At 32.5% G+C, this 23,669-nt stretch overlaps 1 protein-coding gene across 5 annotated transcripts in view; it reads left to right on the top strand.

Annotated features, from left to right (window-relative positions):
* The window catches only part of LOC124535645 (inositol-trisphosphate 3-kinase B), a 173,103-nt gene that overhangs the window by 87,377 nt on the left and 62,057 nt on the right, over positions 1-23,669 (top strand). For 2 of the 5 annotated variants that reach the window (XM_047111925.1, XM_047111923.1), the window contains exon 2: positions 13,542-14,109. The exons of 1 other annotated variant lie outside the window; for it this stretch is intronic. In XM_047111925.1, the coding sequence (XP_046967881.1) occupies positions 13,675-14,109 (435 nt within the window). In that variant the 5' untranslated portion in view covers positions 13,542-13,674. Of the gene's footprint in view, positions 1-13,520; positions 14,110-23,669 lie in introns of all 5 variants that reach the window. 2 more of the 5 variants (XM_047111924.1, XM_047111922.1) reach the window with 1 other exon arrangement.

The raw sequence follows: 23,669 nt of genomic DNA, 5'->3' as shown, positions 1-23,669 counted from the left end.
TGAATGAAAATAATTGTTTTGTAATTTATTATTGATATTAGAAGTAGTTCTAATTTTAAATCGATTACTCAATGATACAAATCATTAAGCAAGTAATCAAAATTAGTTTATGCATAACTTATCATTATTATAGCTGATAAGAAATAGTTATTTCGTTTCTTGTTTACAGTGGAACTTAATACCGCTCACCAATGGCCATTTACTGCCTTCTAATCTATTTTAGATAAATAAAAAATTGAACTGTCATTTATCTTAAGATATAACTTATTGATGAGCTGACAATGACATCTTTGATTATTGTATTATTATTAGAATGACGAATTATGTTTACTAAATAATGCTTTTCTAACAGCACAAATTTCTTATCCAATCGCAATAGGGACAATATTTTGTATCATTTCTGATTAATAGTGCCTCAGCCACAGTTGACAGACGGTAAACATTGATAAATTGTTATACTGATAGATTTATACTATTCGCTATAGTGATATACTGCGTCTGTTGTTTGTTTTAACATTAGCTCCGTTGTGGTCATTTGTCATAAACGATATGGTCGTGTTGTAACGTTGTTGATAGTTGATACATTGCTGTTACTGTTTTAGTTTTAATACATCTCAGGTGAGATGTATGATTGTGCTACCATTATAATTAATTTTAATTGTTTTTCTGACGGTAGTTGACGTAAATAGTTAATCATTAATTTAAATGAAGAACGATTGTTTCAAATCACTTGGTATTTTATGGCTTATTGGATTTGACTGGTACGTTTATTTAATGAGATTCTTGTTCAACTGTAGATAATGTGGTTCCGTATTTGAATTCTAGGTCGGCCTAATTCAAGTTATCGAATTTATTTGCTAAGAAAATCCCACAGTGTTATATTGTACTCGTTGATTGTATGGAAAGTAGCAAAATCTGAATCTATAGTAACTTTATAAATATGAATGTAACTCTGTCAGTCTGTCGCTCTTTCACTACCAAATTGCTGAACCGAAATTGATGAAATTTAGTATGAAGCAAATTTGAACTACAATTAAGGATGTATGCTATTTTTTGCCGACACATGACACCCAAATCCCTGAAACGAGAGCGAAAACGCGGGCAAAAACTAGTCGCTTTATAAATCCAAGTGCTATTTATGTCTACTGAATAACTCAATGTTTTATTTAAACATTTTAAAGAGAGTCGAGATGGCCCAGTTGTTAGATTTTGTGTGATTAGATTGCGGTTTCAAACCCAGGCAAGCACCACTGGTTCATGTGTTTATTTATCTTTATAATTCATCTCGTGCTCAGCGGTGAAGGAAAACATCGTGTGGAAACCTGCATGTGACATATTTCATAGAAATTCTGCCACATGTGTATTCCACCAACCCGCATTGGAACAGCGTGGTGGAATATGTTCCAAACCTTCTTCTCAAACAGAGAGGAGGCCTTTAGGCCCGCATTGGGAATTTACAGGCTGTTTTTGTTTTATTTAAATGTAAACGCAGAGCTAAGTACGTATTCCACTTAGTGTTATGACACCAAGACAAGAGCCTGCAGGCAACAGTTACCGATAATTACTTAACATTTTCTCCTGTCCACTTACTGTCTGTATTTTCACACTATACGTATTTATGTAATTACATTATTTTACTATAATATTTGTTAGTATGGACAACTTATTATATTAAAATTCACCATCGGTAACAATAAATACCATTAGTAATTAACGAGAAAATTATAAACGACAATATACATACAATATTGAATATAAACATTTTGAAAATATACACATATATAGATATTTAGATTATCTTATGTATAGAATACACGTATTCATAGATGAACCTATCATAAATTTACCTAGTTTTTTCCAATTCAGGGAATAAGATTGATCCATTTGGTACATATATCCATATTATATAGGTAAAGATCTGTCAATATGACTTATCTATAACATATAAATTGGAGAACTTAGTATGTTAAAGTAATCGGAGAGACAATTTTTTTATAGTATAGGTTGGCGGACGAGCATATGAGCCACCTGATGGTAAGTGGTGACCATCACCCATAGACAATGACGCTGTAAGAAATATTAACTATGTGCCACCAACCTTGGGAACTAAGTTGTCATGTCCCTTGTGCCTGTAGTTACACTGGCTCACTCACCCTTCAAACCGGAACACAACAATACTGAGTACTGTTAATTTGCGGTAGAATAACTGATGAGTGGGTGGTATCTACCCAGAGGGGCTTGCACAAAGCCCTACCACCAAGTGACTTTGAAAAGTGTTTACTTTGAAACTTACTGCCTTAAATAATTTTATACCAGATTAACGTAAAAGTACTGATAGATTACGCGACTTAATGTAGAAAAGATGATTAAAGGTTAAAGTATCTATTATGCAGATATTTTCTTATGTGATAAGTGAATTGCTTAATACGAGATGAACCAATTCATCATCAAATCAAAGAAAGGTTCAAAAACGTTGTCGATAAAAGTCTGCGAAATTGGGAGAAAGACAAGTAGGTAAACGTTGACATGATATAAAAATTCCTCTTATAATTTGACCACACTTAATCGTTATTTTTTATGGTATGGGTTGGCGGACGAGCATATGGCCCACCTGATGGTTAGTGGTCACCATCGTCCATAGACAATGACGCTGTAAGAAATATTAACTATTCTTTATATTGTCAATGTACCACCAAACTTGGGAACTAAGATGTTATGTCCTTTGTGCCTGTAGTTACACAATACTGCGTACTGTTCTCTTACTAAAAATATTTCAAAATCCTTGAGAGATTGCTTTAAATGATAAGACTACCTGTTTGCATATTTGCTGGTATTCTAATCCCATGTATTCTTTATATGTCGTACAATAATCAATTAAAATAATGAGGATTTCATTATTTAAAAAAATATAATTAAGTGTTTTTTGCGGGGTAACGGATCGGGAAGTCTACTAATGATATGCAGAGTACCTAACTTGCAAAAAAGTAACATTCTTAAGTCCTATTGCGAGTAATAGTAATTCCTCATTAACATTAATTGTTACTTTTTTTCAAAACCCGATATGTGAATAAAAAATCGCGCAATTACACAACGGTACGCTTGTCTCAAGTATTGTATTTGATGGTACCAACATAAGATGTCTCAATTACTATATATTCTACCACCAAAAGGTAATACTTAGTTTATTCTGTTTCATTTTGAAGGTTGAGTGAGCCAGTGTCTAAAGGCACAGGGTCATAAGATCTTAGTTCCCATGGCGGTGCATTGGTGTTATGAGTAATGATATAGTAAATAGTAATTCCGTACATTACCAATGTCTACGGGCATTTGAAAGAACTTGCCATTAGGTGGTGTATAATATACGTACCTATATGACGTAAAAAACGCTGCCAAATTGAACTTTATTATTATTGAAATAAGATATTCATTCGTTCAAATTAATAATTTAATTAACTGGAGTTGCAGTTTTAAATCCGGGTAAGTACTACATTTGCATGTGATTAATTTGAATAATTATGGCATCGAAGGAAATCGTCGTTTAAAACCTGTATCGTATGAAGCTGTGCCATATATCCACCAACTGGCATTCGAAGAGCGGTATAAGCTCGGGTTTCCTTAGCCGAACTGATAAACCTTATACCTTATTATAATTTATTTAGATTAAACATCCGATGATTTTTTTAAAATCACCCAAAGTAATATTAAACGTACATATATATTTGTTTACATATTTGAAAATAAAAGATCAAGTCCATATCGGTTTACAAAAATAATTACGACATAAACCTATTAAGAAGAATAAACAAATACCTACTAGTTATCTATCTGTAGGTATACCTAATAGGTAGAGTTCATCATACCACCAAGTGTTTTTATATAAGTATGATATTAATATAGAGTCGTATGATCTCGGGGCGGGGCGCTGTACTGTTTCTTTTCATCCACAGAGCACGATACTCGCTAGAAAAGCAAAACGTTTCCAAGTATTAGTTGCCATAACATTAAATAAAACATATGGCTGCTCGCACGATGCATGGCATTTCCTGCAATCAAGTTTTTGCGCTGTGAAATATTTCAGGTTCTTTATAGTTGTAAGACAATTAATTGCGAATGCATCGTATTGACTGATGGTTTAAAATCTTAATACCTTTTTTTACGTGGCTTAAGTAATCGACTGTTATGCCTAACTTAGAAATCAATTACTGTACTCATTTACATATTGATGTATAGGCACGTTGATATATTTAAATGACGATTTATTTCCCTACAATGATGATTGCACGTAACGTGTACTTATTGACTGTGCTTTACAAAAACATTACACTAGTCTCTTCCATTTTATATTCTAATTATTTTTTATAAAATAAATATTATCAATACTTATATATTTATAGAATAATTTACCTCAATTTAAATAAAGACATATAATAATATAAGTCAACGTTATATCTGTCATGTGTAAGGTTCTTTATGATGCAACGATAAATAAACTTCTGACAACTTCTATAGGTACACTATAAAGAACTTTTTATTTCAACGCACACAAGTAAGTAAGGGGAGGAGTTACTTTCAGTGGGTGTGTATTTAGGTGGGGTTGTAGGTATGTACTGCCCATTAGATAGAGTTTAGTCACGACAGCTATAACAAGATCGATATGAAGTTGAAATGTACTGAAGTTTTTAGGTTAGAATTATTCATGTATTTAGGCTAAGCCTATGTAATGCCTTTAAATAAATCATGACTTAACTAAGTTATAGTTATGGCATGATTTATTAAAAGTATTACGTATGATAATAAACATGTTTACGGTTTAATTTATTGCTTTGAAGAAAAGTGATATTCAATATTGAAATGCATAAAATATTCTTATATCATGTACAATTATTATTTATGTTAGTCTTTTATTAGGTAGTGAGCATATATAGTATATCTAGCTATAACTTAAATATCACCCTTATTTGTTAGGTAACATCTTTTGGCTTAAAATGACATATAGGTATATATTCTACTTCCTATTTTCGCGCCGGTCGACGACAGACTTGATTGAAACCTATCTACAATTATATGATTTTTAGTCGACAACATATATTCACAAAATTCGTGTAGGTAATTGATATATTTCGATAGAAATTCTATGAATTTCAATGACATGACAGTTCAACAGACAACGTTTCAGAAAAGGAACTTTCCGAACACTTACTGTTTCCGAACGTAGGTATTATTAGTTGAAATTCCCAAAAAAGGAAATTTTCTTTTGTTTAAACTACCTACATAGAAATGTTTACGAAAAAGTTTACGATAACAACTTTTTATGAAAAAGTTATAGGTACTTATGTTATATGAAAGGTAAATGAAAAACAGTATTTGTTTAGTTTCATTTATTTTCAACGAGCAAAGCCAGGTTCTCATCTAGTAAATAAATTCGGTACAGGTATATAATCCCAAACAAAAACCAAACATCTGAAGACCACGATTCGTAGAGTTATTTCTTGAGCTTTCGAATCAGTTCCCAGAAAAACTGTTGACCAATGATCTTTTGATTTTACCATCCAATTAATGTTTTGCAATTAAGTGCAAAAGAAACGCTATTATTCAATATAATATGAGATAATTAAATGTGGATATATAATTATATATATTAAATATGACGGAGCGGGCAAGATTGTTTTATTCGGGGTCAACTTCTACTTACATATTCAAGAAATATGTATTATTTCTACAAATCTATAGCTGGATTCGTATATTGATTTTTTCAAAATATTTTAAGCCGCAACGCCATCTTTCATATCCTTTTTAACAGCTGACATTTCTTGTTTTTCTAACATGACAAAGAGCTTGACCTCACTGGCCATAGAGAATCAAATAAAAACTAATCAATAAATAACAATTAACAAATCAAATCTCTAAACTAAGTTATTTATCAGATGCTGCGACAAATATAATATATATAGGTATATATATCAGAGTGGAATATTACTCACAGGCGTCCCGTGTCGAGGCCAGACCAAACATAAACATTAAGTACCCCACATGTTTTAATTGCCTATGTCTGAATAAAATCTAAACACATAAGACAACAGTAAAAGTTCGAACACGTGTACGACTTTATCCAAAAAAATAATCCGGCTATTCTAAACAATAGTCTACGTTAGTGTTTTCTATAGAAAAGTCCTAACAGTCATCTATTAAAATAATAAAAAAGTCCTTACAGAAATTAAGCTAAGATTTTCTCTACCAAAACATATAGGGTAGATGAAATAGTATTGATGTGTTGCAAAGTTGAGTAAGCCAGTTTAAAAGGGATATAACATCTTAGTTCCCAAACTTGCAATGGATGCGAGGAATGTAAGCTATGTATGCAATATTATTTACAGCAGTAATGCCTACGAGCGGTATATTTTGTCGGTTTGTCTAATAAATAGCTAAAGCACATTTGAGTCCCTGTGTTTAGTGTGTATGTATTTAAAATTAGGCACTCGTAGTTTTCCTACACCTCCGAGCACGAGATGAATTATAAATACAAATTAAGCGCATGAAAAAATCTTTGAATGGGTTTGAACCAGCAATTACAGATTAAGATGAACGCTTTCTAATCTCTGGGCCATTGCGGTTTATTGGTAATGTATCTTTTTAAATATCGAAATAACATTTTCAATTCTAATGTGATTACGTATTAAATTTATGAAATCAATATTATAGCGAAACCGTTGACATTACCGTAATGAATATTTAATCTCTTCTTATATCGGCCATTCAAGCGGAAACATCAGTTAACATCGAGATATGCTAATTTCGATCTTATCTCAAAACATTGCAGTCTAAATTGGCATAAATCTGACATATCGAATATATTTAAATATTTAGATTTAGTGACTTGAACAGTTGATGCATAATGACATCCACATAGAATAATTTCCATAAACCCTTTCCCATGACAAAATTGTGAGTAACATTTTACGTGCGCGAGCATAATATTCAAATTGTTGAATTGTTCATTCTTGTGCAATTGAAATCTATTCAAGATAAGCCTGAGCATATTCAGTAACAAGCAAGTTTTGAATAAGATTTGAATCTATACATAATATCTGTAATACACGAAAACGAGGTCGTTTCTATAACTCTGTATATACCTATTACAATTTTTATGTGTTGAGTGTGATTTCGTGAAAAGGGACAGAAGTGTGTATCAGGAAGCCAGAAAAGTGCGCGCCATTTGATCTGACCAATGAAAGCGCGCCGTGATAATGTTGGCCGTCAGATAGTACCAAATAATTTTTTTGAGGGTATAATGTTGCTAATTAATAAGTTGCGATACCAGGTGTTACAATGATATAGATGATACAGGCTAACGAGCCTTACAGTGAATAGCTGTATTCGCAGTTTTCATTATGGTTCCGATGTTAAAACATTTCTTAAAATATGATATGTTAATGCCTCCATTGGTTAATTCCTTCCCTCTAATAGAATGGTGCATATATTCTGGCTATGATTTAATGTGATCACGATTTGCACACAAACACAACAGCCCGTAAATTCTCACTGCTGGGCTAAAGGCCTCCTCTCCCTTTGAGGAGAAGGTTTGGAACATATTCTACCACGCTGATACAAATCATAATATCAAGCATCATTTATTTTATAATTACTCTATTGGATTCATGTGTTTTGATCGTCGTAGCTTGCATAAGGAAGTTTCTGGGAGTTTTTGTTCACTTATATTTATTTAAGACCTTAAAGAAAATATTTTTTTTATGTAAAAAAATATATAATACAGTCTAAATGTAAATACGTATCCTTAAGAACAAAATAACAATTCATTGATAATAAATATCATAAGAAAAAACTTCAAGACCATTATTTTATTGCTCTAAAATTTATATACGAATAAATATTAGTATCTGAAAAGTCAAACGTCAAATAAAAAGCAGATTTAAATATAAAGTCGATCCAGTAAAATCGAAAATGCGATAATAAGGATGTATCAATTTTATTATGTACTTATTTCGAATTTTGATGTGGGGAATATTCGATTTTACAATCGACTTTTAAAATCGATTATTACATCAGATATTTTAAAGTGACTTTGTTTATTTATTTTTTGTTCCGCTTTGATTTTTTGACTACTCAATCGATCATCATGGCATATGGTAGATCCACCTAACACACACACACACACACACAGCTGGAATCGCAAAAGGAAACTAGTAAAATATTAATGAAACTTACTTATTAATACTATGTATTTAAAGAATTAGTATATCAAATCAAATAAAAAAATCTTTATTTGGACATACAAATATTACAGATCATAGAAATATATACATACAAAATAACAATAGACAAAGAGAATATGATGCTCAAATTAGGCATCACATTCTCTGCTTATTTTAAAATCATTGTAAAATGAGTTTCAACGCTGGTATTCTGTGATCGCCAGTCAATACGTACGTCGCAGGTAGTGAATAAAAACAAGATAAATAAAAAAAAATATATATATATATAAATGGTTTCCTTAAATAGAAAGAATTGTTCAAGGATATTCGTACGAAAACCATCAAAATATTTTTCGTTAATCTAAACTAATTTTGTTTAAATAGATATTATAATAATGTATATAACATAAATACCATATTATAGCGGGCTTCTGTGGGAACATCTACCTTGTGGGATCTCAATTATTTATTCTTATGTATTTGACGAACTGAGGAACTTTGCATACCAAGCAGAGAAGAATGGTGCAACTTTTTGTTTTTCAATAACTCAAGACAAGATTGAAAATGCAATTTTATTTTCAGCCAAGCGTTCTATTTTACTAACATGTAACTCATCTAATTTGTTAGTTGTCGTTTTGTTGTACTAGTCCACTTAGACTGGAACTTTAAATAGATATCCTTCGGTCAGATATAAGAGTGAACAAACACAAGTGCATTTCTATTCCCACAAATTCATAGACAAATGGAACACCAAACAACACAACAACAACTACAGCCTGTAAATTCCCACAGCTGGGCTAAAGGCCTCCTCTCCCTTAGAGGAGAAGGTTTGGAACATATTCCACCACGCTGTTCCAATGCGGGTTGGTGGAATACACGTGTGGCAGACTTTCTATGAAATTTGTCACATGCAGGTTTCCTCACGATGTTTTCCTTCACCGTAGAGCACTAGACGAATTATAAAGACAAATTAAGCACATGAATCAGCGGTGCTTGCCTGGGTTTGAACCCGCAATCATCGTTTAAGATGCACGCGTTCTAACCACTGGGCCATCACGACTCATATGGAACACCATCAATGGAACACCAATCAAAGACAAATAAAAGTTCAGATGTAAAACTTCAAGTTAACTAGACCTTTCTACCACCGGGTTTTAAATACCATTAAACGTTAGATTATTTATATATCTCGATGTAATGTCGCATTACAAAACATCTAAAACAAACCAAATCTTGTCTTGGTGTTCGTGACAGCTTTGCTTGTCAAACGTCATAATACTTTATAGCACGTCAAGTGTAAGTTGCCGTGTGGCAAAAACATGTACTGATTTTTTTGTTCATTTATATCTTATTTGTTTTATTTACCCCTATTAAGAAAACTTACCCAAAATCTATTAATAATGAGACGTAGAGAATTATTTTCTAGGGAGATATCGGTAAAATAAACAAAAAAGTGGCAAAACAAAGGGTGTAGCAGGTGCTGCCACAGGAACGCCAACTTATACTTGACAGTCTATACTAGTGTGCGTATACGTACCAACTAACTTTTAGTGCTCGGCTTTGACAGCCTATTTAGACGTATAAATAAAAAAATAACTAGACCCCATTATGTTGAATAGAATACGAAAATCGATCCGTCGTTTGATAATACCGGAACCTATGACATGTAATGTCATGTCATTACGACGACCACCTTGGTCCAGTAGTGGGTACATTGGTTTTCATGGGTACGCCGCTCCGAGGTCCCGGGTTGGATTCCCGGCCGAGTCGATGTAGAAAATTCATTAGTTTTCCATGTTGTCTTCGGTCTGGGTGTTTGTGGTACCGTCGTTATTTCTGATTTTCTATAACACAAGTGCTTTAGATACTTACATTGGGATCAGAGTAATGTATGTGTTGTTGTCCCATATTTATTTATTTATTCTATATTTTAGGTACAGATATTATAATTTAGAATGAACTGTATACCGTAATCGAAAGAAATATTTTAAATGCGAAGGAGAGTTCTATGGCCGGAATCAAATAGACTTACCGCATATATATTTTGAAACCATTTAACATTTCAAGTTGTGAACATGATAGGGATACCATGACGTCATTGGAGCAAGATTAACGAGATATAAACAGTCAACACACGATCTAACCAATTTGCATCAATAACTCAAAGAATCCTTAGTTATTTATCGATAGATTTTATAACGTATCATTAAGTTTTTACCCAAAGCTATACCAAGCACATCATTATAGTTTTGTCAAACCATTCATCATATCATACGTGAGATTACAGGTTTTAAGACACGAGTTTTACGTAACGTTATATTTAAATTAAATTTAAGAGGAAAATCGCGAAATAAATTGTTTTGCGTACTTGAACATTATCTTGTAATATAAGGGCGGTCGAGTACATAGTGTAGTTAGCGATGCTATAATATGTATTAAATCGCTTAAATTTAAAACATTCATTCTATTAACCAAAAAAGTCTTGTATCATCAAAAATATCATCTTTATAAAGAAAATTATTCGTCTTTGACAAGTCAGTGTTTATTGAGCGAGGCTAGTTTAATTCAATCAGGAAGGCCGTTCAGAGAGTTCCTGTCATTTTTTGGTACTCACCGAAAAGTACGGTCGTAAAATGTCAGATGTGTTATGCGACATTGACCGTTATAGCTTTAAAATAAAAGAAAACGAGCATCAAAGTAGTGTATCAAGTTGGTTAATTATGTGAATATATCAAAAGAAATAAATAGTACTGAAAACATACTTTCGTTGAACATAGTAGCAACTATGTAGTTTAATAAAATATTCTATTTAACAACTACATTTAAAACTAAAAATCTAGTTTTTTATATAATTATTTCTAGAAGACATCTTAATCAATATACTGAAGCCGCGACTTCATGGGCGTTATAATTAAACTGAAGTTTCATGTACAAAATAAAAGTAGCCTAAGTTACTTCTTACTTATTACATCAGCTATCTGCCAGTAAAATTCCTGTCATAATCGGTTGAGCCGTTCCAGAGATTAACTGGAACGAACCTTAGCCCAGCAGTGGGGAATTTACAGGCTGTTACTTATGTTGAATCCTGGTCTCCGTCAAAAAATGACATTGCGACCACCCAAATTTAATTTTACTTAACTTAACATTAATTGTAAAAATAAAACGATTACCTAATCGTATTTCGCCTATAATTTAATAGCCCACAATATACAATGGCCCACCCAGAACATATCCGCTTACTGAATAGAAATCGTTCGATTACAGCTAGCAATATGGATCTACAATTTGTGTTATCTATATTTGGAATTTGGTATAGTACGACACAACTTAGATTTAGCATCGGCAAAATTCGTAAAACCGATCACATCCGAATCAAATACGCTATTCCAAATTTCCAATATTTATTTCTTATGTGAATATGATATTTACTCTAACGCAATAACTTGATATATCATAATTTAACAAAAAAAGTATTGTAGCCTAAGTTACACCTTATTATATCAGTTATCTGTGAAAGTCCCGTCAAATTCGGTCCAGCCGTTCCAGAGATTAGCCGAACAAACAGACATACAGACAAAGATTGTAAAAAATGTTCCTTTGGTGTATATACCATGTATACATACATATGAATTGAGTAAAAAAGAGCTATTTTTATTTTACAAACAGACATTCCAACTTTATTATATGTATAGATATATTCGTCAATTTGACACGTCGATTTACATGCACCTGCTTTCTCGGGTTGAAATGACGCGAGAATCTACATAGACGAATAGCATCGAATGGCGCGATAGGCAGCTATATCTATTGGTTGTATAAATCGACAGTAATCGGTTTAGTGAATTTGCCGATGCTACATCTAAGTTGTCGTTGTCGTAGTATAGTTCCCTTTACATACGTAATTAAGAAAAAAAAAAACATTAAATTAAGGTAATGTACCTTCAGATTACATTTACCTTTGAATTTTGAATACATTGTAATTCGGTTTAGTACATACATGCTAATTGCTCCCCGAATTCACAACTTTGTTTCGTTTTAAAGTAACAAAACAACTATAAAATCGTGTATTGTATTTCAATTAGCGTTTTGAACAGTACTTTATATATATTTTTAATAACGTTTATTTACTAATTTATATAAGTATGTTATATACGAACATTAATGATAATTTTATTGTGAAACGTAGATCACAAATTCGTTTACGTATATACATATAATAAATATATAATACTACAATATAATATACATATATATAATTATTCACTCAATCCACAATACAACTTTACTTTGTAATGAAGATCTCTTCATAAAACGCCGAGAATGAATTGTTAATCGTTGTATATTTTTTATGAAAATTAATAAATTTTATTAAGCTTTTATGTTATAGATAGGTAGTAGGTTAGGTAGAGAAAGATACAAACAGTGACATTTAATCAAATCCTTTTGGAATACATAAAAAAAGAAACTAATTTAGTTTTCAGGGTCAACTGAGTTTTATGTTCCACCAGATATATTGATAGTATTGAAATTGTACACGGTACATATACGATAATATACTATGTATGTTTACTATGTGTTGTCTGTATCAATACTCGTTTCTTCAACGATTTATTTCACGTTACATATTTTATTGAAAAGGCTGTGCATTGATTCAAAGAAGTTATTAATATGAACACATATAACAAAGCATTCCAGCATTTCTGTTACACATAAGCATGTCATTGATTGTCATTAACACATACGATATGGAAGAGTCTGGTTATATTATTTTTTGTCCATATGGACGCTTGGCTGGCTTAGCTGGTCGAAAACAAAAAAAGAACAAATTCTAAATTTGAAAATTTAACTTCGATTTTAACATATGAAACCGCGTGACAGATTTAATTTAGATATATCAAAATTAAAACAGCGATTAAACTTTTAGTCTTAAAAGAATCGTGATAAACGAGATATAGTTATAAATATGTTCATAGGTTGAAATAAATTTAATGTTATTATCAGAGCTTGTCAGATTAACATGATATTATAATTAAATAGAAGTTGTCTTCGTAAGTTTTTTGCGATTATAAAGGCAGGTGTAGCTCGAGAAGGCTCGCGAAGGCTGTATTATGTACGTGAACGGAATAAATAACATAATCGCACACCAAATATGAATAATGACCACGTAAATGTTGTTGTAATTTTGTATAAAAAAGGACATAACTGATGTTCTTTACATGTATTCATTAGTCGGTAATAAAATCGAAATTATAATGATTTAGTTGAACGCACTAGTGTAATATACCAATTTATAATATTCTTAACAAACAGATTCGTTTAACCGCTCTATAGCATCGCATCCGGTGGTTCGAAAGTGAAATTATTGATATCGTAAAATGTGACACGTCAAGTTCTTAATAAAATATAAACAGCGTGACAAAACCGAGTGTGCGTCTAGTGAAGTGTTATTGCGGAAGTGTATCCAATGCGGGCGACGAAAATGACATCGTCACACTGCCGGAGCGTGACCCCTCCATTGTCACGGGCGAGTTCGAGCGACCTAGTGCCGTGTCTGTCGCCGGATCTATCCCGCCGAGCTCTATCCCCCGACCTGTCATCCCTTAACTTCGCACGCCACCGACCTCTATCCCCCGACCTCTTGGATCGAACTTTATCCCCAGATTTCCCGCGTCGCTCCCGATCTCCCGCTCGGCCAAGATCTTTAATGGAATCGCTGTTAGTTGCTAAAATGGAAGCGCTCAGTACGGGGAAGTTAGTTCGTACCGACTCATTGGATAGTTGTAGTAGTTTTGGGTCGATGTCGTCGTTGCCTAGTGATGTGTGTCGGTGTGACGACTGTTTACTCGGGATTGTGGACTTCTATCTGCCCAGTCCGGATGCTAACAAGACGTTCAAAAAGGTAAGTACGATTTATTTTTAATAATTCACATGAGTATATTAATATTAAAATTTATATAGACCACAGAAACACTTAATATTCCATTTAGAACTGTCAAATTTTTAAATAAATATACATTGAAGTAAAAAATGGCTTGAGGCGCTCAATTCAACTTTTGTTTTTAATAAAAGAGGTACCGATAAATGTTCACGTTAAGATAATTGATTGATTGACAGTAATTTTGGTTTGAGATCCGTCTCGCCTATAATCTGGCTTTAATTGACAATTAATATACTCGCATTGAATATTGCGAGGTCGTTATCCAATATCTTAAAGAGTATTCTTTGTAAACGGAAATGAATATTGTGAATTGATAAATTAACTTTATTTGTTTGACGTAATAATATAGGTGTATATTAGTAATTAGATATAGTTATATCATCTATATAAGACAAATACATTAAGTATTTACGAACAGTTTATAATTAATAGTATATTGTTGAAATAATTCATTTAAAAAAATTATATATGTAGTTGTATGTGAATATTAAATATAGAAGAAATAAATGGGCATACAATACTAACTGATTCTTTATAGCATTTTTAAACATTGTCTAATTATTATTAATAAATTGTTAAGTACCACTTATTCTAGTGTGGTACGTTATTTATTGATGATTTCTCCAAAAGTTTCGATAAATGTTAGGTTTTCATTTTTAATCGTTAATTTAAAAAATAGAAATAGATAGATAAGTCATAACAATGATAATATGGACATCATGTTTATTGTAAATGTAATAAAGATAAAATATACTTTATTTTATATGCTCTTGAAATAAATAATTTGAGACTTAAAATTATTAATATAGTAATCAATTAATAAAATAAATTTAATATTCATTGTTGTTAATTACTTCTCAAGAACATGAAGCGTCTGTATAAATACAAGTTATCAGATTATCTCTGGTAATATGACAAGTGAAATTTAGAGCGTCAGGTGCTTATCACTAAGACTTAGAATTCGATAGGTACTCATTAAAATATATCTCTACATAGTATAAAACAAAGTAGCTTTTTCTGTCCATATATCCCTATGTATGCTTAAATCTTTATAACTACGCAACGGATTTTGAGGCGGTTTTTTTTATATACAACGCATGGTCAATATAGTAAGGAAACAATCGTAATTTTAGAAGTTTCTAATGTGATGTCGTAAATAAACAAATTCTGTAGTATATTTAGTATCGGCGGGTCGCTAGTTTAATCATATACAACAACAACAACAGCCTCTAAATTCCCACTGCTGGGCTAAAGGCCTCCTCTCCCTTTGAGGAGAAGGTTTGGAACATATTCCACCACGCTGTTCGAATGCGGGTTGGTGGAAAGTTTAATCATATACTTGGTTATAAAATCGTAAATAAATAGATCTATATTCGTTCAATAGAGAAGTTATTTGGACAATTATTAAGAAATACAACCTTGTATGCAACAATGCTTCTAAATTTAAACTTCGAATTGGACAAATGAAGTGTAATGAAAATGGATTACTTAATTCCGGTGTTATAAATGGTCCTATTTAATTAAATGTTACTCCGTGGGCTTCGATTCACAAATTTTAATACAAAAACGAAAAAAAATGTACTTTTCTGGTAAATATATGGTGATGTAGATTTATAAAAATAGCCATTGAAACAAATCAATAAATAAATAATTTAAAAGAATAGTATCAAATACAACAGGCGTTCTTCAATTTCACTAATGTTTGTTTCATTGAAATATTTGAAGTTTTCGCAGTGTTTATATAGTGTGGTAATGTATAGACAAAAAAAATTATATTGATTTTATCTCGTCTAGTAGCGACATCTAGTGGCCTATAGCGTACTTACCGTGTGAAGCTTTACAAAACGAGTTGCAATTCGAACCACCTTATCGATCTGATTCTGATACAACATCATAGATGGCGTTACTAAAAACTATTAACCATTCGAAGTATTTGAACCAAATCTTTCAAGTTTCAGTCCGTCTAAGATTCTTTCCGTTCGTCTAAAAATATTTATTGCTAATCTTAATAACTTCTTTTTCACATTTTATTGTTTTTAATAGTTTTAATAATTTAATTTTTTAAAATTTTATTTTGTCTTTATAAATCCTATCTATATTAATATAATATTATAATAATGTGAAAGTAACTCTGTCTGACAGTCTGTCTTTCGCTCTTTCACGACCAAACCTCTAAACTGATTTTGAAGAAATTTGGTATGAAGCAAACTTGAACTCCAAGAAAATACATCGGTTACTTTTACCCAACACATGACAACCATCACCCTAAAACGCGAACCAAGTCGCGGGCGTCTACTAGTTCTTGATAAAAATGTAATTATTGTACGCTTTGTGGTATTGAGTATCTGGAATGAGTTGCGCATTTTTATAATTTCGTAAGAGTAATGTAAAATTCATTGGAGCGTCCTGTTTTGATCACGTACGTCAGAAGCAGTCAAACGTAAAAGGCATACGACGTCACCCTAAAATTGAATAAAATTTTGTACGACTTTAAATTCTATTTTTGTATACGAAACGTTCAATTATATCTAATTATCAAGGACTGTTTTATGTTTTTTATATGTGGAAAATAATTTAAGGTAGAGTTGCCATTTTTCTTGTTTTCCCAGGACATGTACTGGGTCCCTGGGATGGGATGGGACGTTCTGAATAGTTTTTAAGCAACCTGGGTTTTTATCAGGGTAAAATCATGTATCTCAAATTTCGTATGCTGTCATATAAAAATTTAAACAATTAAAAATAGTTTGCCATACGATAGACTGGTTTTGGTTTGTCAGGAGCTACATATTTTGATAAATTTGGTTTCGTCATGTAAAGTTTATATATATTATATTTTTAAAAAACCATAAACCTTTTTTATAATATTTTAATAATATCGGATTTTTTAGTCGCTAAATTATCGCTAAGCATGCTTGTTAAAGGCATCGTACACGTAACAGACATCGTGCACGTTTTTTCTTGGACGAAAATAATTATGTCATTATTAAGAATTCTGTGGTAATACTCGAATTGCAGTTAAAATATGCGGAACTATAGATATTTAAACCATTTAGCAAAATAATTGGGCCACTATTGGCTCAAAAATTAATGGAATCTAATAATACTTTTTTTTTTATGAGACTGGTTGGCTAATTTGAAAATCGGCTATATGGTAAATGGTACTAAATGCTACCAGCCAACATTGGGCACTAACCAACCAAATATTATCTAAATGTTTTAACAGATGTTAAATCAGCAGATCTACTTTATTGTATGTAGTTACTCTTCCATTAAACTATTTAATAGTCTAATAAAATTACTGTAATCGTTGGCCGTTTATTTAATTTAAATAGACGAACCAACTCTACACATAAAGTGGGAAGTCGAACCCATTTATTGTTAATTCAATGACCGCTCTACGATTCAGTTGCAATTAAAATTTATAATGATGTAAAACTATACGGATCAGTTGTTTGACGTATTTCTACCGTATTTGACTATATAGCATACCACTTGGTGCAAACGATATTAAAATCTATTCTTATTAATTTTAGGGTTGCAAATCAGTTGTCGCTGTATGAAAATTGTCACAGTGGTCCTGGTGACGTCACCGGACGCGTTTTGAATATCCAGCCGCGCGTGCGTCACACCTACGTCATTGCTTTCTCTTTACTTCCAACAGGTGTTAGGAGTCAATGCACTGACGAATTTAACATTTAGTGGGTACAAACTATAGACTGAATAAAATTCGTAAAATATAATTGCGGTTTCGTTTTGGGGCTTGGTACAAAACCGACTGAGGTATCTGCCACTTATCAGCTATTCATATACAGTTTGAAGGGTGATTGAGCCAGTATAGTTACAGTTCTTAATTTCCAAGGTTGGTGTTATATTGGCCGTGTAAGAAGTGGTTAAAATTGCTTGCTGCGCCAATGTTCTTGGCCATTATTTGGCCTATTTGCCACCTATCTATATCATAGAAATAGCATATATTAGGATAAGGAATTTTATTAGTATGCAATAAATAATACATTAAGTGCCGCCTGTAAATTTCCGACTATTGGCTTAGGCTTCTTCTCAATTTGAGAAAAAGGTTAGGTGTTCCATGCTGTTGGTGGGTAAACATTTGGCAAAATTTCGTTGAAATTCTTACGATGTTTTCCTTCACCACCGAGCATGATATGAATTATAAACTCAAATTAGGCACATGAAAATTGAGCGGTGCTTGCCTGGATTTGGTTTGCCTGGATTTCTTTCAACTTTTGCACACTCATAACATTAATACCATAATTGTTATGGATCAGCCAAATTTTCGGTTAAAAATTTAGCCGATTATGATTATCATACAAATGTATTGCAAATTGTAAACAATTACAAAATTAGACAAAAAACCTGTTCGGTTTCTTTCGCCGGTTCTTCACGCGTCACGGTATTGTTTTGCTTTACTTCAAACTATCGATAGTCGTAAATATGCCGAATATCGAATATACAACGTCATGTTAATTTAAATAATTGTATTTAATTAACATGACGTTGTATTTTTTAAATGTTAAAAAAGAGTAACTACTGCGTTTCTTGCCGGTTCTTCTCGGTAGAATCTAGTTTCCGAACCGGTGGTAGCTTCACTTAATTGCAAAATGACGATTCAAAAGTGCTTATAAAAGCCTACTTGAATAAAGTTTATTTTGATTTTGATTTTTTTTTATTTCTGTTTTGTTAGAGTTAACTATTAAAATAAAATAATAAAAATAACAGCCTGTAATAAATTTCCTACAGCTGGGTAAAGGCAAAGGAGGATGTTACAGTATATTCCACCATGCTGCTCCAATGCGGGTTGGTTATGTGGCAGAATTTCGTTGAAATTCTCACAATGTTTCCTTTCATCGCCAAGCACAAGATGAATTATAAACACACATTAAACACATGAAAAATCAGTAGTGCTTGCCTGGGTTTGAAGCCGCTTTCGTCGGTTAAGGTGTATGCGTTCTAACCATTGGTCCATCTCGGTTCTCTTCTTCTACCTATATCAAATTATATTTCCTTTTAATGTAAGACTAATATGACTTTAGCTTTGGGCATCATAACTATCCCTAAACAGACCACGAATTATAGTTTATCTCGAGCTTGAGTCGAGTGTTTTGACGTACAGATAAATAATAATGCAATATTATGGGGGTAAGGGGAGGAGGGGAGTTAGTTATATGCGTAAGTGATCGTTTCATGCCCTTCTGGGTAGGTACCATACGCCCATTAGCTATTCTAACACCAAACAACATTACTCTGTACTTTTCGAGTTTAAAGGGTGAGTGGCCAGTACAACTACAGGCACGTGGGATATAACATTTAAGTTCCCTAGGTTGGTGGCGCATTGGCGTTGTAAGGAACGGTTAACAATTCTTACAGCGCATTTTCTAAGGGTTGAGGTGACCACTTAGCATCATATTACCCCAATGTTCGTCCGCCGACATATGCCTTGAAAAAAACCTATGAAGAAGGAGAAAGTATTTTTTAATAACAATTAGTTGTTATAATGTAATTATTCTATAACGAAATAAATTATTAAATCATTGTCTTTATCATTTAATACATAATATTTTTCGACAGGTTGTCAGGTTGTCTCTCCTTATTTAATTTACACAAAATCGTTTTCGATAAATGCTAAAGGTGGCCCATCACTACATACCCATTAAACACTCCTATTTATAACTGTACCAAGGCTGAATTATACGCTTATTATATAGTGAATAGTTAAAAGATCTATTTGACCACAAAAACCGCAAAGGTTTTCCCCTTGTACTGTTTAGATCTTGCAATTAAAATGAAATTGCATTTTTTCCTGTCGAAATTTGGATAATAACATAGCATTAATTATCTTCTTCTCGTTCGGCAAACGTTTTAAATGCTACTAAATACAAGGAACTCGTTTATGTATTATTCCGTGATTTTGTAGTAAGCATTAAGATTTCATCATTATTTAATATCCTGTATATGGCAACCTTTGTCTAGTTCTTACATTGCCTGTACACAGTGGCATAAATAGGGCGGTGAAACTGGTGCCCAGGCAAAGGGCGTAGACTCTCGGGGGCGCAAGAATAGACAGACTGGGAAGGATCGTTGTTTTTTCGTTTTGCTCTTGTTAAAATTCCATACAATCATACTTACATGCTAGTATCATTAAAATCATACATCGCGCTCATTTTTTTGGCAGCGCACGAGCGTATTTGTGTTTAGTGTTTATCGTTAATGGGCAACGCATTTGCACTAGTGAACCTGCGTTTAAGTTTAGTGAATGACGGTAAAATAGGCAAAGGGTCTGCTTAAATAGGGTGCAGTTATAGAAGCTCGCACAGGGCGCAGAAATGCTGTATATGGCACTGCTGGTACAGTGTTTTAACTAGCGAAAAATAATTATGTCTAACCTATTTATATAATTTACTCGAATATAAGTATACTTATTAAGACAGAAGCAGAAAGGCGTAGCCAGTGTAGCACAAAGAATATAGAACATTTGAGGTCCCATGGCGATGGGTTTCCATTGGAATGGGTAATATTTCTTACATTGCCATTAGGCGATGGTGACAACTTATCATATGGTGGCCCATTTGCTCGTTCACCAACTTATATAATTAAAAAGTAGCTAAAGTATTTTTAGTGGTATGTTCCAAGGATTCTGAATTTCTCCATACCAAAGATGACCTTTGGTAATATAATAAATAAATCATAAATAAAATAATAAATCAGTTCAGCGATTTAAGCGTGAAGAGGATAACAGACAGATTTACTTTCGACATTTATAATATTAGTGTAGATTATATTTGTATACAGATTAATAATTTTGAATCAAGGTTAATCTTAAGATCACACGCGGTTTCTATTCTTTTGGCAAGTTTTCAAATTTCTGCGTCTTCTCAACGGTTTATGATTTTCGTAATAGTGTAATTTAATTATATCTTCTTTATGTTTTCGTTATTATATTGTTTCTTGAAGGATATATTCTTAGGAAGTATTGAAATTATAAGAGATTTACTAAACGCAGTACCGGATTTAGGGAAGGGTAAACGGGGCAACTGCCCTGGGGCCTCCACATAAGTGGGGGCCACAAAAGTTTTCAGTGAGTTAACAAATACCGAGATATAGTCAAATTATAATAATTTTACTTATTTTAAAAGTTACCGATACCAGTCAATAAATACTTACTGATTCAAATTAATAAAAGCTTAAGCTAATCAATTAATCCATGATATAATTATTAGGATCTCCACGCTCCTGTTGGTCTAGGGCCTCCACTGCTTTGTGGTCCCAGGGCCTCCAGACCTTTAAATCCGACTCTGACTAAACGGTAATAATATCGATAGTATTAAAATTTATAGAAAATTTGTTGTTGTCCCCAGCTCCGATTTGTAGGTTGATCGTCAGAGGCTAGACATAAAAAAGGAGATCATGTACTTCCTTAGAATTCAAACTTGCTTAATACAAAACTTTATCAAATTCAGATCATTACTTAGGCCGTGAAACAGTATACAGACAAAGAGAGTTACTTTCGCATTTATAATATCAGGAAAATGATTTTAATGACAATTATTGATATTATTTTTTTTGCATAATTTTAACAAAAATACGCTAAATTTTACGGATATTTAACAATTAACAAGTGATATATTCCGTATATAATTGCCCATGCAGGTGAAATAGTATATACAGTTGAGTATTTTACGATTTCACGCTAACAGTGCAAAGAGCAACTTAAAAATAATAAAAGAAAACAATTTGGTAAGATAACGATCGCCCTTTAATGTATACAACAATTTATATTTACGCAATTTAATACACGTTTTCACATACAATTCGTATATTTTGAAGCAAAGGTGATACAATCAGATATGCCGCTCACTCGTCTTCTGTTATAAATTAAAAAAAAAAAAAAACAATTAAGGTTCCAAAGAAATAATTCGCCGTTCAAACGTGTCAGCTGCTGACAGATAAATTGTTATCGTAAGAGATACGAGACGTGGAATGAAAACAGGAAAACTATAAAGGCAGAATAATCATCTAAAATTGGTCGCATCACAAAAAAAAATGGCGACGAAATGCCAATAAAATTAAAACTCGAAAGGAAACCCAATGTCGATCAATTAAGGTAATAATCGTTAACTGAATTACTCGTTATTTCAATTGATGGCAGTGCATTTAATACTGTTTAATTTTGACACTTCAATTGCACCCTTTATCACCTCTCGAATATTGAATCGATTACGGAATTAATAGTTTCTTACTTTATATCACTGTCTATTTCCGTTTTTTTTATTTCTTAATGGTAGAAATATCGATTATCAATTTTTTTGATTAATTTTCTAATTAGGTCATAAAAGTCGATGGTGCACAGATAAACTGTACAGAATGATGAATACAGTCGTGGAAAGTCACATTATGGTCAGGCCAGATCTCCGTCATCTATAAGCATCTTCCTACCATTTTACCATTTTTTTACGCTGGAAAAACGCTTTACGCGCTTCCCTCACGTGATGGAAAGTGGGGAGGGGGGGATGTGGGACTTCCCGGTTTCCTAAACGCCTAGTGCGGCCAGGTCCACCGGGTTTACCCACTAAAAAACCAGCGGTACCCTCTCCGTCTTGCGGCGGGCGCCACGGGATCGCTTACGCATGCTACCGTGACAGCATCTTCCAACCAAGCCAAAGAATGACGAGTTGAGAAAAGATTTTTTTTTACACATCTCAATCGATACCCACTGATAGATAAGTGGAGTGCTATTCGGAACTACATCAAATATGAAATTTATTTTATCCTATTTAATTTAATTATCGATTTAAAATAGCGATTTATTTTTATAAAATCGAATAAACAAATGCTGAAGGCATTTTTTTAATCTTACTTATAGTTACTTATTTTTATGTAAACGTCCACCAATAATACAGTGAAATATACTTTAAAATGAATTTAAATGAAAGAAAAATAAAGCGCCGTTGAAGGCAATGTCCATATCTAGAAGATTTTTTAACAACGTGTTTTAACGATTTAGAGTAAATTCGAACACATGTCATTACGTCCACGTAAACTTTTAAATTGGTTTATGAAATCTCGTAATATTTTTATATAAGTGATGTTTATGTACATATTTTAAATAACAGATAGTAGGGCAATAGGCTACGTGGCGGTAAGTGGTCACTGCCCTAGTCATGGTCGCTGTAAAAATCATTTCATACATCACCAATACTGGACAACATAACATAAATTACTCTGATCCCAATGTAATTAGCTAAAGCACATTATATTCCTTGTGTCTGTAGCTACACTGGCTTACTCAACCTTCAAACCGGAACACAACAATACTACGCATTATGTTTAGCGGTAAAATAATAAACTAAATCGAACTAATACTATTACTTTTATTTCTAAAGTATTATGTGTATTTAATTTAATATTTTTACTAATAATTATGTTAATTAATAAAGTAGTTGCGAGGCATTAAAACTATTTAATTTTTCAGTGCAAAATATTTCAAGGACAAAAGAATTAATACTGAT

The sequence above is a fragment of the Vanessa cardui genome, chromosome 15 (assembly GCF_905220365.1).
Source record: "Vanessa cardui chromosome 15, ilVanCard2.1, whole genome shotgun sequence".
Taxonomy (NCBI): domain Eukaryota; kingdom Metazoa; phylum Arthropoda; class Insecta; order Lepidoptera; family Nymphalidae; genus Vanessa; species Vanessa cardui.
This window is presented reverse-complemented; position numbering and strand designations above follow the sequence as displayed.